Source organism: Streptopelia decaocto (genome assembly GCF_964273445.1).
Source record: "Streptopelia decaocto genome assembly, chromosome: 7".
NCBI classification, from domain to species: domain Eukaryota; kingdom Metazoa; phylum Chordata; class Aves; order Columbiformes; family Columbidae; genus Streptopelia; species Streptopelia decaocto.
Window position 1 is genome coordinate 39092244 of NC_138661.1, and position 12582 is coordinate 39104825.

General features: G+C 41.7%; 1 protein-coding gene across 8 annotated transcripts in view; it reads right to left on the reverse strand.

Annotated features, from left to right (window-relative positions):
* Positions 1 to 12582, reverse strand: part of MIDEAS (mitotic deacetylase associated SANT domain protein) — a 57025-nt gene that overhangs the window by 23041 nt on the left and 21402 nt on the right. For 4 of the 8 annotated variants that reach the window (XM_082059355.1, XM_082059353.1, XM_082059351.1 and 1 more), the window contains 2 exons: positions 8618 to 8723; positions 3690 to 5376 (listed from right to left, as the gene is read on the reverse strand). In XM_082059355.1, the coding sequence (XP_081915481.1) occupies positions 3690 to 5141 (1452 nt within the window). In that variant the 5' untranslated portion in view covers positions 5142 to 5376; positions 8618 to 8723. Of the gene's footprint in view, positions 1 to 3689; positions 5377 to 8617; positions 8724 to 11847; positions 12021 to 12582 lie in introns of all 8 variants that reach the window. The other 4 variants (XM_082059354.1, XM_082059352.1, XM_082059358.1 and 1 more) reach the window with 2 other exon arrangements.

A 12582-nucleotide genomic window follows, 5' to 3' on the forward strand; every position in this document is an offset into this window, starting at 1 on the left:
TGAGAGAGCAGCAGCAATCAAACAAGTAATGGCAATATGAATATATGAACAAGCGGCAATTTTGACCAATCTACAAACCTCAGATACTTCCTGTGTGCTAAACAGATCACTGTAGGTCAAGAGACAGGAACTAATTTCTTAACTACAAGTAGCTATTGCAGCTAGTCACACAAAGATGTCACATTTCTTTGGCTGAATGATCAGTTAACTATGCTCCTTTTATTTTCAAGATAGGGAGGTAAACAGCAAAGGACTCTCTTCCTTGATGACAGTAGAGGTGACCCTTTGAGAGAAAAGAGGAACCAGGAGACCTGAACAGTAGCACAGATAGAGAGAAGGCACCATTGGGAACTTAACCTAAGTTGTTAAGACATCCTTAAAGATGCTCTGGTCTACATCAGAGCTTTTCTGCTCATGAAAGATCACACGTGCCTAAGGTTTACAAAGAGGGGATGTGACTGATTTTGGAATTAAGCCATTTGTTTCAGCTCCCTAAATAGTTTCTCAACCATTTGATTATGCTCAGAGGCAAGCAGAAAGGAGTCACTGAACAAGGGACAGGACCTTCTCTTATAGAACTACTACAGGATTTTCAGCTAGCTCAGCATCTCTTTTGCAGAATTTGGGGCAGAAGAGCTGCTGGATAACTCCAGCAAGCGCAACTTGTTGCACTTCCATTTAGATTCTTGCATAAATATTGAGGGATGAACCAGTGATCTAGAGTTCTCCAGGACACCCACAGAAACCTACCAGCCATTTTGGCATTCATCCTACTCCTCAAGTGCTTTCTAAAAAATTTAGAGTTCACAGACAAAACCCAGTTGCGGTATCTAGAAGAACTGTTCCACTTCTATGATCAAACATGAAACCACAACAGCCTTTTCGAAACACCTGTCCATGCAGAACTTTCTGCCATCATTCTTCATCACCTTGCTAACAGTAATGGCAGCTTCTCTCTGCAGTCAAACTGAAGTCTGCCCATGAAGGAGGTGAGTCCAGGACTGCAATTCCAGAAATGCTTTTTTTTTTCCCTTTTGTATGTGGCAGCTGGTGCCCTGTGCCACAGGAAAGAGGCCAGGTAATTAAAACCTCTGTCTCCCTTCCATAAAGGAACACTTAAGTCCGGACACCCTTTAAGATGACCATTTCAGATCTGAGAAAAGGTTTTTGCACTATTGAAGAAAACTAATTACACTGCCTTTTTGCATATAACATTTGTATGCAAAATGAAAACATAAAACTAAAAGTTGAGAATTTACTGCAGTGTGTAAGCAGCAATAAGTTTGCATCACCTGAAAACAGCAGGCACAGCACGATGGGCAGCTCTGGTGCAAAGCATCAGTTGTGACACTACATGTAGACAGATCCCTCTCCTATGAATACAGGCTGAGAGAGTTGGGGTTGTTCAGCCTGGAAAAGAGGTGGCTCCAGAGACCTTACAGGAGCCTTCCAGTACCTAAATGGGGCCTAAAAGACAGCTGGAGAGGGATTTTTACAGGGGCATGTAGTGATAGGACAAGTGGTAATGGATTTAAACTGAAAGAAGGTAGATTTAGATTAGATATAAGGAAGAAATTATTCACCATGAGGGTGGTGAGGCACTGGAACAGGCTGCCCAGAGAAACTGTGGATGCCCCATCACTGGCAGTGTCCAAGGCCAGGCTGGATGAAGCTTTGAGTGACCTGGTCTAGTGGAAGGTGTCCCTGCCTATGGCAGGGGAATTAGAACCAGATGATCTTTAAGGTCTCTTCCAACCCAACCCAGTTATGATACTGCTGTCCAAAGTAATACTTTTGCAGAAGGTATACACACCTATGTTGGAACCTACTGGTTCAAATGATGAGTGTATTCTCTTTCATCAATAATTTAATCTTATGGCCTTCTTATGCATTCTCTTCACATAACCTAGAAGCCTTCTCTAGCATAGGTTATTTATAACAGAAAGACACTGTTAAGAGGAGACTACTCTCCTCCCATAAGCAAACATGTCTTCTTTTTCTCCCTCACATGATATCCAACCCCCTTAAAGATGTAAAATCCATCAGACTCAGGTGAGAATTTTAACATTATTCAAAACCTCATCCTGAAGGCCTGAAGAGATCTAAACATAAAGAGGAGTTCTGCTAGGGCATTCATGGAAGCAAACAAGCTGCTCGTGTAACTGCGAAGAACAAAAGAGCATCTGTCAAAACACTTCTCTGTTTGGTCATTACATTATGAATTGAGCTGCAAGTAGACATGCCTTCAAATGGTCAATTTCTGGCTTTGCCTCTCAGGGCCTATTCCTAGATGCTTTGTTAGTTTTTTCTTGCCACTGTGTTTGTGATCAGATTGCAATGTGAATTGCAGGCCTTCCTGCAATATAAACATACAATGGCTGGGATTATGAGCAAATAGCTCACGCTGCTAACTACTAATAGTTTTCTATCAAATCTGCTTGTTCAAGATTGCTCAGAGCAAAAAGGATTGAAGAGAGCAGCAACAGTCACTGGCTGCTGTCTTCAGTGCAAGAGATGGAGTAGACTATGGATATTTGCCTCATTGTTTATTAGTTCAGTTCTTTCACACCAACAGCACATCCATCTAAGGAAGAAATTGGAAAAGTAGCCACAGACAGACTAGGAAGAAAACTATTACGAGAACAAGAAAGGGAATAAAATTTGCTTCCCTTTGTTGTCTGACTGGGCAGCAACTCAAGTGGCAAAACCGCAGGTAAAAGTAGCTCATGCTCTAACACCCATATTTCAACAGCCTTTGGCAACAAAGTTTCCAAAGAAAAGTGTACCTCTACTTCTCATGACAGGCAATCAATGCAAGATTAGTCAAACCAAAACTGGAAGAAAACCTCCAAAAGACCCCTCAAAAAACCCCCACTGAACTCCGCAAGTTCCACCACTTAGCTTCCCTAGCCTAGTTGATTTTGAACCCTGTCATCTTGCCCTATGGAATATATACTGTAGAGTTTAGATTGATGGGACACCAAAAGTATAAGAGTAGTAAACTACCAGAACAGCCAACACTAAATTTCTTCCCCATCAAGCCCTACAGAAGGTCTACAGATAGACTTTGTCCTCAGGTTACCAATCTCCAACATCCCCTGCAGGCCATTCTCAGAAATGGGGTACCACATCAGACAGACCTTCATTATGCCTGCTCTAAGTTCCTAATATAAGTGAGGCTTCCTTGGACTTTCAATATTAGGGAAATATCAAACATATAAATTGCATTACGTAATTTTTAGAAAGCACAATTTAGAAACACTTCAACCGCTAAAACTGAAAAACTGGCAGTTAAGCAGCTGCCTTTTAATGTAAAAGGAAGAGAATGTGAAATCGGTAAAAAGACACTAAATGAGCTGTTTATACTTGTCTCTCCAAATTCCTGATCAGCTTGAGGTCTAAGCTGAAAACATCCATATTTTCAAGCCCTGGGATAAAATCACATTCAGTATTAGTGGAATAAAACTGCCCTTATGTGGTTTTACTGCACTAGGGGATCTCTATTCTCTTACGTCTATGAATTACAGTAACTGAACCTACATGGCATCACTCCTGAGCTGCCCTTGCTGTACTACAACACTTCTTGCATCAAGATACCATGTTTTCCTGCATATGTACATTAATTCCTTTCACTTCAGCTCTATTTTGTAGTCTAAAACATGCTATATTGGTTAGGATGTGTACCTTACCTTTACATTCTGAAGAGAAGCCAGCTCAACAGCTTTTTGGGCCAAAGTTAGCAAATTGGCTTCTTGAGAAACACGCCGTCTCCGTCGTGTACTCTGGATTACACCACCTCTGACACCCTGAAAATCATTAGTGCTCTGAGTATTTTCTTCAGCTGCTGCCACCTGTTTCTCCCCTTCTCTGCCATTCTGGGCTGTGGCTTGTCTGTCTGGTTCCATCTGGCACAGCTCACTATTCACCAGGACATCCTTCTGCCCCATATCCAGTCTCTTGGGGTGCAAAAAGCTGCTTTTGCTGTGGGCCAGCGATTCAGGCAGCTGCTGTAATGGGACCTCTTGCTGATGCGTTTGCCAGGGATGCAGAAATAAATTGCTGGCTTGTTCTTCTGCCTGCTTGGAAGCCACCACTTCTCCTGTAGATGTCAGCAGGACACCTTCTTTGGAGAGTCTCCGTGACCTCCTTGGAAAGGGAATCTGGGTCTGAGGTAGGACAGTCTGTTGGTTCTGCTCTGTTAGAGCCTTGAATAGTTCCTGGTTCCTCTCTGGCTGCTGAAACTGATGTGCCATCATGTGATGCTGAGGTGCTGCAGCTGCCACATGAGGCTGTGCTATGGAAGTCGTTTGCTGCAGGCTGAAGGCTTGTGTGGCAGCCTGCTGCTGCTGCTGAGGGTAGAAATTCTCAAACAGTTGTAGCTGGGGAAGAGCTTGCTGTTTCTGTTGAGCAGTAAATGCTGGACTGGAAGAAGCTGGGGCTTCTTGAAAGACGTGTAATAATTCAGGAAGACCCTGCTTTTGGCCTTGGTGACCAAATGCAAGTTGGAAAGGCTGTAGCGACAGACTTTGATTCTGCTGCTGCTGTTTCTGCATCTGATGAAAAGAATTCATTTGAGCTTGCTGTCTCACCAGGGCTTGCTGTTCCAGCTGAGCCTTCTGGGACATCATCTGCTGGACAGCATCTCCATATAAATCCAGCTGTGACACGAATACTCCTTTCTCTTGATTTCTTTTAAGGGCTTCTGGGTGGCCATAGAAGCCTGGGCCACCAGCATTGGAGTGGGGTCCTTTCGGGTTGCCCCCAAAGACCACACCATGGTTCCACATCGATGGTGGAGACTGCCAGTGGCTGTCACCCCTCTCTGGCAACCGGTTTCCCATCAGTGAATTCTGCCATTTGACAGCTGTTACTGTCTGGGGCATCATCATTGATTCTCCCCTATCTTGACTGTAAACAGAGTTCATCAAAGCAACATTGTTGGGGGCACTTGTCAGTCCTCCTGTGTGAGAAATCTCCACAGTTTGGGAGACCGGTACATTCGCTCCATGACCATAGTATTGTCCTTCCTTAAGCTGCTGCTGTGGTTCTTTAGATGACACAGGGATTTCCTGCTCATTAAAATAGGCGAGCCGTTTCCCAGTCCTTTTGCTTGTAGACTTTTGCTGAGCCTGAAGATTCATGGTTCAGTCTATTCCCCCAGCTGCACACACTGTATTTACAACCCACCCATCCCTGAGGCTGGGGGAGGAAAGGCACAGAAGTCTCTCTTTTCCATTCAGTTTTAGTAATAAAGGGCAGGAAAGAAGTCCAGATGAAAGTGCATCCACTTCCTTTTTCTTCGTGTGGTTCTCCCACTTCTTTTCACTCTTATCCTTTGTGGTTCAGAGGTCAGTAGGGTCCACTTAGTTACAGGTCCTGAAATAGAGAAGCAATTGCAATGAATCATCAACAGACATAACTGTCTCACACGATAAGCAACAACCTGTATGTCTGTCCCATTTCCCACAGAAACAATGGTCAGGATAATACATGTAGGAAATAACAGATCTGACCTACTAGAAGACTGTAAACCAAAACAACTTAGTTTTACACAACAGATAGCACACTGTATTTGCATGATGCAACTCCCAATTGCACACAGACTTCTGACTAATCACTCAAGCTCATCCTCAAAGTCTTTCTCTTAAACTTCCTCTCTCTCATTTCACCAATTACTTCTATGTCTTCCTGTAGCCAGAGTAATCTGTTTTTAATCTGAACTCAAAAACACAAAAAACCCCTCATGACTCATCAAAAGAAAAACAACGTCAGGCCACATTTCCCAAGACTTTTAAAACACACGCATGTCCACAAAGGCTACAGCTAAACACACAGCAAGATGCTCAATTCAGTGTTTTGAAGGAAAGGACCTGGCTGCAGCTCATCATCCACCTTCCCTCCCCGGTCATGACAGTTGCCTTTGATGAAAAACTGCCCACCGAGCACCCAACCACCAAAGACAGGGCCTGCTCAACCTGTTGCCCTCTCGGACACTTTCTTTAGCAGCTGCTCCTGCTCAGGTCACACTCACGGAAAAGGAGTTCAGGCAGATTGTTACAGCTGCTCCTGGATACCAGCAAATATCTGGTAAAGCTACAAACACAAGAGGAGAAAGCCTTTCCAGAACATGCAGCCTAGGACACGTCTACCCTCCTCTTTAAAAGCCTGGTTTGCAGGATTAAGATGTAATGTGTTAACACACACACACCAGTATTTCTAGTAGGACACCTAAAAATCTTTTAACAAGTCTTAGTTGCTATCTCTTCACTATGCACTCTGTTCCACTTCAAATCACATTGCCAATATATCTCTGGAAGATTTTAACGAATTTTTAAAAGCCTATTCTTATTGCATCCCTCCTGCTATAAAACCAAGTTTCTCTTCAGTGGAAAAGGCAAGACTAACACACACATCTCCTCCAATGAAACCTGCAATCCATTTATCTCCCTCTGAAAAATGAAAAATAATGGAGCAAAAGCATGCAGCACACTGAAGTCCTGTAACCGAAGTTTGCTCTAGACAGATATGGCTGTGGTGGAGATTTTAATACTGGGGTGGGGTTGGGAACACGATGAGGAGGAAAAGACAAAGAGTTTAAACTTACGCAACTTCCACCTCGGAGGCCAAGCTTGGCTTCAGCGCTACTGGAGCCATGGGCCAGTGTTTCAGAGCGAAGTGACTCACTTCCTCGAGCTGTTACATCGCTGTTCCCCCCACGCTCCCTCCCCTTGGCCCTGGCTACAAACCGTGGACCTGTGCCACCCCGTATCGCAGAGCCAGGGCGTTCCTCTCTCCTCTAAGCACAACGTCCCAGCTCGTTTTCCAGTCCTCTTTCAACGGGACAAAAATAACTCCAAGAGAAATTATGGACACGTGAGACGGAAAATTCTCTCTAAACTGCAACTAGTACACAAACGAGGATTTCATAAAGTAAGTTTTTCCTATTTCAAAACTTCATTAGGAGAGGAAAAAAACATCCTACAGCAGGAAACTGGATCCCTGGTAGCAAAAGCATAGAGGTGGAAAGGTTGCTAAATGTCTTTCAGGAGCATTAATGTTACTATCTCTCCTCGCTTTTTGCACCACTGCTACAAATTGTAACAGAGTTAACAGCTAAACCACAATACATGAGGTAATACTACTAAGAGTGATTTCTGACACTATCTTACTTTCTGAAATCATCACAAGCTATTTTTCTCCCCAAACTAGACAACCTTGTAACAGTTTTCCTTCCACCAATGCTTCTACGTGCTTTGTATTGATCTGTCACATAATTCTGACAAAAAGAATCCAAGTTTTTCTGTATATCAGAAGACTTTGCTACTACATCAAATTTAAACTTGCCAGACAACCTTCAGAAGCTCTGCTATAGATTTTCTACACTTTGAGGAAGAATGCAAATATAACTGCCCAAATGCTGGCATACAATTTCAGGGGTCCTTGGTTTTAACCCTTTAAAAAAACAAACACACAACAACAACACCACAAAAAACCCAAAAAAACCCACACCCAACCAACCAAGCAATCCCCCCCTACCCCAACAACAACCAAAAAACCCCAAAACAACAACCAAAACCCCCACAACCAAATAGCTGATGCTGTTCTTAATAGCGGTGGCTGAGATTTGCAGGTACTACAGACACAGGTATCCAGAAGATCTTTAGAAAGAGGACTCAGGTTAGTTAGTGAGAAAGCATTGCATCAGCACAGCTCTCAAAACCTCCACTTGTATGGACTTCAGCTCTGTTTTCTCCATTACTACATAAGAAGCCACCAGCATTATCAAGCCTAACTCAGACCAGTTTAGAACTGCACCTACCTAGGAAAGAGTTGTAACAGAAGTATAAGGGTGCAAAGTTCACAAAAAAAAAAAAAAAAAACAAACAGTAAGTTCAGAGATAACGTAATGGAGGGAAAGGAATATGTACTTGTGTGTTCCATAAAGAGAGTCCTAAAAAATATTACATGCTTCTTAGGGAAGTTATCTTGAAGACTGCAGTGATTGAAGAAGAACTGAAGTTACAGCAGCATAAAAAAACAGGATAGTGAAAATGACATTATTGAGGAGGAAAGAGATTTAAGGTACTTTGAACAAAACACACTTATTGAACATCCCAGCTCTCCCAACGGCACCCAAAAATAAATAAAACATAACTAAGAGATCATAAAGAAAAAAAAAAAAACACATTTGGTGCATCCAGTATTAGATGGTAATAGAAAACATCACAAAATTAGCTTTTCAGAATTTATTTCTATATAGAAAACAGCAGGGGGGGGGGGGGGAATATATATATTATAATAATAATCCATAGCTTAAGCTGAGCGACAGGCGTTCAAGCTGCAGCATGACTGTGCTCCAGGAAGGCTCACACTTGGCAGCTTCACTGGCTGCGCGCTGCTGGTGCTCTGACTAAGCAGGCTTCCCTCCCTGAGCCGGAGGGATGAGCTCACATTATCATCATCCTACCCAATTACCAGCTTTGGAGACTTTTTTGTTTGTTTGTTTGTTTTACTTTAATTTCAGCACAAGAGTCAGCCTGCAGTAGCACAGTAAAATGGTAACACACTTCCAGGCTTAAGTGCGTTTTGCAGCAGTGTGCCCCTGACCATTTCTTACCTTTGAACAAAGCACAGGGCCAGTTCTGATACCGCAGTTCCCAGAAGATACTGTGTCTTGCCTCCAAATATACTGAAGTGTTATGACACCTTGCATTGCTTTTATGCTGCACAGAGAAAAAGCAGAACCTAGCATCAGTATATTTTGTTTTAATAACTTTAAGATTTGGCACGCAACATCATCAGCTATTTTCACTTCCAGGAACTTCTGGCAAGTCTCAGCCTTTCTTCAAATGAATATGAATTGTATGTCACTGCCTTTAATACAGTAAATATTTTCAGATTGCTAAGGAATTTTTTATGTTCCAAGGCTTTTTCTTCTAGACCTAAAAAGAATGTCAAATTAGATACACATATACCCAATGGGCACTTATTCAGTATTTTCTGGAATTAAAAAAACATAAGTTAAGTAAAATATGGCACCTTACTGAGAGAAGTTAGGGTCAGCATTTTAAGCTAAAACTTCTCCAGCATATCTACACTAGAGCATTAAAGAAAATCACGAACACCTATAAAACACCATGTAGACCAGATCTAGGCAAAGTCTCCTGAAGGCCTTTCCTTAAGTATACAACAGGAGTAAGGAGGAGTCTCTGCCTGTATCCAGGCTGCTGTTCTCAAATTCATAAAGTCCTCCCAAAGCAGAGATATCTGAGAAGTGTGGGGCACAGGCACTCACTCAGCTGGTACCAGCCCTGAGCAGGTTTTACTCAACCCAAAATAGGTTCTACAAAACCATTAAAACCATTTAGGCATCCCTATCCATTGCAACAATCTTGTCCTAGTTTATCATTAGCCTGGTGAGTTTGCTGTAAAAAAAAAAAAAAAAAAAAAGCATTAAAAAGGTTTTAATTAAGTGTAAAGGTTATTCAATTTAGAGGACAAATTTAAAACAGTCCACAGCAAACATTTAATATAAAATATCTTTAACTCCCTCTAAAACTTTTTGCCTGTGTATTTAGTAACCACCCATCACTATTCTATTTCTTTAAATACTCTCTTCACTAAATATGCACATATTTGCACAATTTAATATATCAAGTTCATGACCTTACACATTGTAGTAACCTTAAACTCTACTCATCAGCTCAGCTGCTGAGGGCTGTGCTGTCCTGTACTTTTCCTTAGTTCACTTACTACACCACTTATATTTGGCATGATAAGCAAGTTTAAATTTTGCATATCCCTAATCTCCTTTGAGATCATTTGTACATAATTGTCTCTGACAGAATGCTGCAGAAATGACTCAGGAAAGACTCCAACCTCTCCTCAAACCCTGGCAAAGTTAAGGGTGCATAAAATAACAAGTGGTTTTTTTAATGTGAAAAATAAAGTGTGTTCCTGGGTTCTAGCTAATGTACATCCTCCAACTTAACTGCAACAACGCTGCCACAGTTTGCTACAGGAAATCTGTCAAATTAAGAGTGAAGAGAATAATTTCTCACTAAATCCTCCTTCTGCCACCAATTCAAATTACTGATTACTGCTGCAAGAAGCTTAATCACTTTTAATGATGATGAACAGATTCCAACAACAATTTTTACAATTCAGTGAAATGCAGCAAGCTAGTCAGTGTTCTTCTGAGACAAAGCAATTGAGCCTTCTTTAATTTGCTCATCATTATGGTCAAATCCCACATTTAGGAAACAGGTGAAGAATCATGACGCACATTTTACTAATGAGGAACAAAATCAGAGGAACTAACTCACTTCTAAGATCACACAACCAACCAGGTCAAAAAATCAAGAACAGAATATAGAATCCTAGTTACCAGTTCCCTTTCCAATCCTGCAAGAAAACATGGGTTTAAATCTACATGCACAAGATAAAAGTCAGGTTTGCATTTACATATGTGCAGAAAGGGCAAAGAAAATTTAATTCCCCCAGTGCAATAGCAGGACAGAGATAGTTTAATAGAGTGGGTTCTGTTTCTGGTTTTGGTGGTAGTGTTTGTGGGTTTGTTTTTTGTTTGTGTTTTGTTTTGCGTGTTTGTTTGTGGGGTTTTTTTTAATGACTGGAGACTTAAAGGGCATCACAAACAAGAAACTTGTTCCAGCTAACAGAAGTTTGCCCCAGTGAAAACCACTGCCTATGAAACCAACACCACCTATTGCAACAGTCTTGAGTAAGAACCAAGAAAGCGATGAAAACAGGAGACAGTTTTTGTATTTGGCAGAAGATTTGCCAAGCTTATTGCACAGCTTATCCATATCCTATGCTTACTCCGCTGTATATGAAAACAGCTTCAATCTTTCCCCCTCCCACACACTCACTTTGCCACATGTTCTTCCAGACAGTTAGCTACAGCAAAATTCCTGCAGATCATTTGCAACCTCCCACTCACCAGCTTCAGACACCTTGAACAGGAAGGATAACAGCACAGATTTCCTACATATTGCCCCAGGATGGAACAAGAAAAAACAGAAAACAGACCATGTTTCCAAATTCTATACAGCAGAGCACAGCAATCTCTCTTCTGAAGAAAGGCAGGGGAAAGTTCAAAGCAACTGAGAAGCACAACATTGTCTGAGAAAGCCAAAAAACTTAAATGGAGGATGCTGGCTTTATACCCCTGTCACCTTATCTTGAATGGGAAAGCATTTTCCACAGACACCTAGAAAGCCTTTCTCTACAGCAATTTTCCAGGAGCCTCGCACCACATAAGGGCAGCAACTGAAATCCAAAGTGAACAAGCAAAACCAATCACCTGAACATTCTCTGGTTTAAAAGAACCCCACTACAAAAGAACGAACAACCATCCCCCCACAACACCTCCAAGAACTGTACCAGATAAAAGTCCTAGAATCAATAAAGCCTATAAAATGGGGAAGGCTTACTTGTTTGAGTAACTGCATAGCAAAGAAGGAACTCTTTACAGCCTGCCCATAACAGGGGCAAAGAGATCAAAGGAAAGCTGCTGCACAGGCAGACAACAGAAGGGAAAACATGGCATCCAGGCAGCCTGACAACTTGCCCTGCTGCCCGAAGGCGCCTGCCTGGAGCAGGCCAATGCATACCTAAGTAAGTAGCACACATCCAAGACATTTATGGCCTACCCAAATTTTCAGGTGATTGGCCCATTTCTATTGCAGAGAAAGACTAAAGCTATGACTGACTTGAAGGGCATCTCTGCCCTGAGGACAGCATGGTTCAAATTACTTTGCTACCACTTTCACTTTCCCATTTTCAGCGGCTGGGATTAGTAAAGCTGTATGAAACCACCGTACTAACCAGAGATTCGAAGGTGACATCCATCAGCTCTGCGATGTGAAGCAGGGGAGACAATGGCCATGCTGAAGGACTATGTGCCACCAAATCTGGTTGCTTGCATTGCACCACCAGCTGGGACAAACTACTGCTCCAATCTAGATCACTCCTGACACTCAGTATCATAGGTTAATTACCTACAGCAAGTAAAAGAACACAGAATGTAGAACTGCCATACTATTTAGGAAAAATACACATATGCAAGAAGAAAATATTAACTACACCTCATGAGCTAATCAAACCAAGGAGAAATACAAATCCTACTTAAGTAAAATATTTTGGTCTATTACAGTAAAGGATGTCATAAAGTAGAAGCAGTGAAAATGTGTTCACATAGATCTTATTTGACTAGGCAGCTTTCTTTTCTGTTCTAATTTTCTTAAAATTCACCTAAGCATGCATTCTGCTTATAGTTTGACCCACTATTTACATCCATATATGTAGTTTTGCTTATTCCCTATCACCGCAATTTTCCACATTCCACCTAATGACACAGAAGCATTATAGTGTGCAGGACATTATAGAGAAGCATTTTTGGCTTTTGAATTATGGGGTCTGAAGTACCACAGATGCACCTCAAAAGGAAGTTTTCAGAAAACGGTCCTTTGAGAGTACTAGAGGTTCACTTTTCAAAATACACCTGGGATTTTCCACATAATTTTATTTTAAAGGGATGAGAAAGACACAAAATTTGTTACA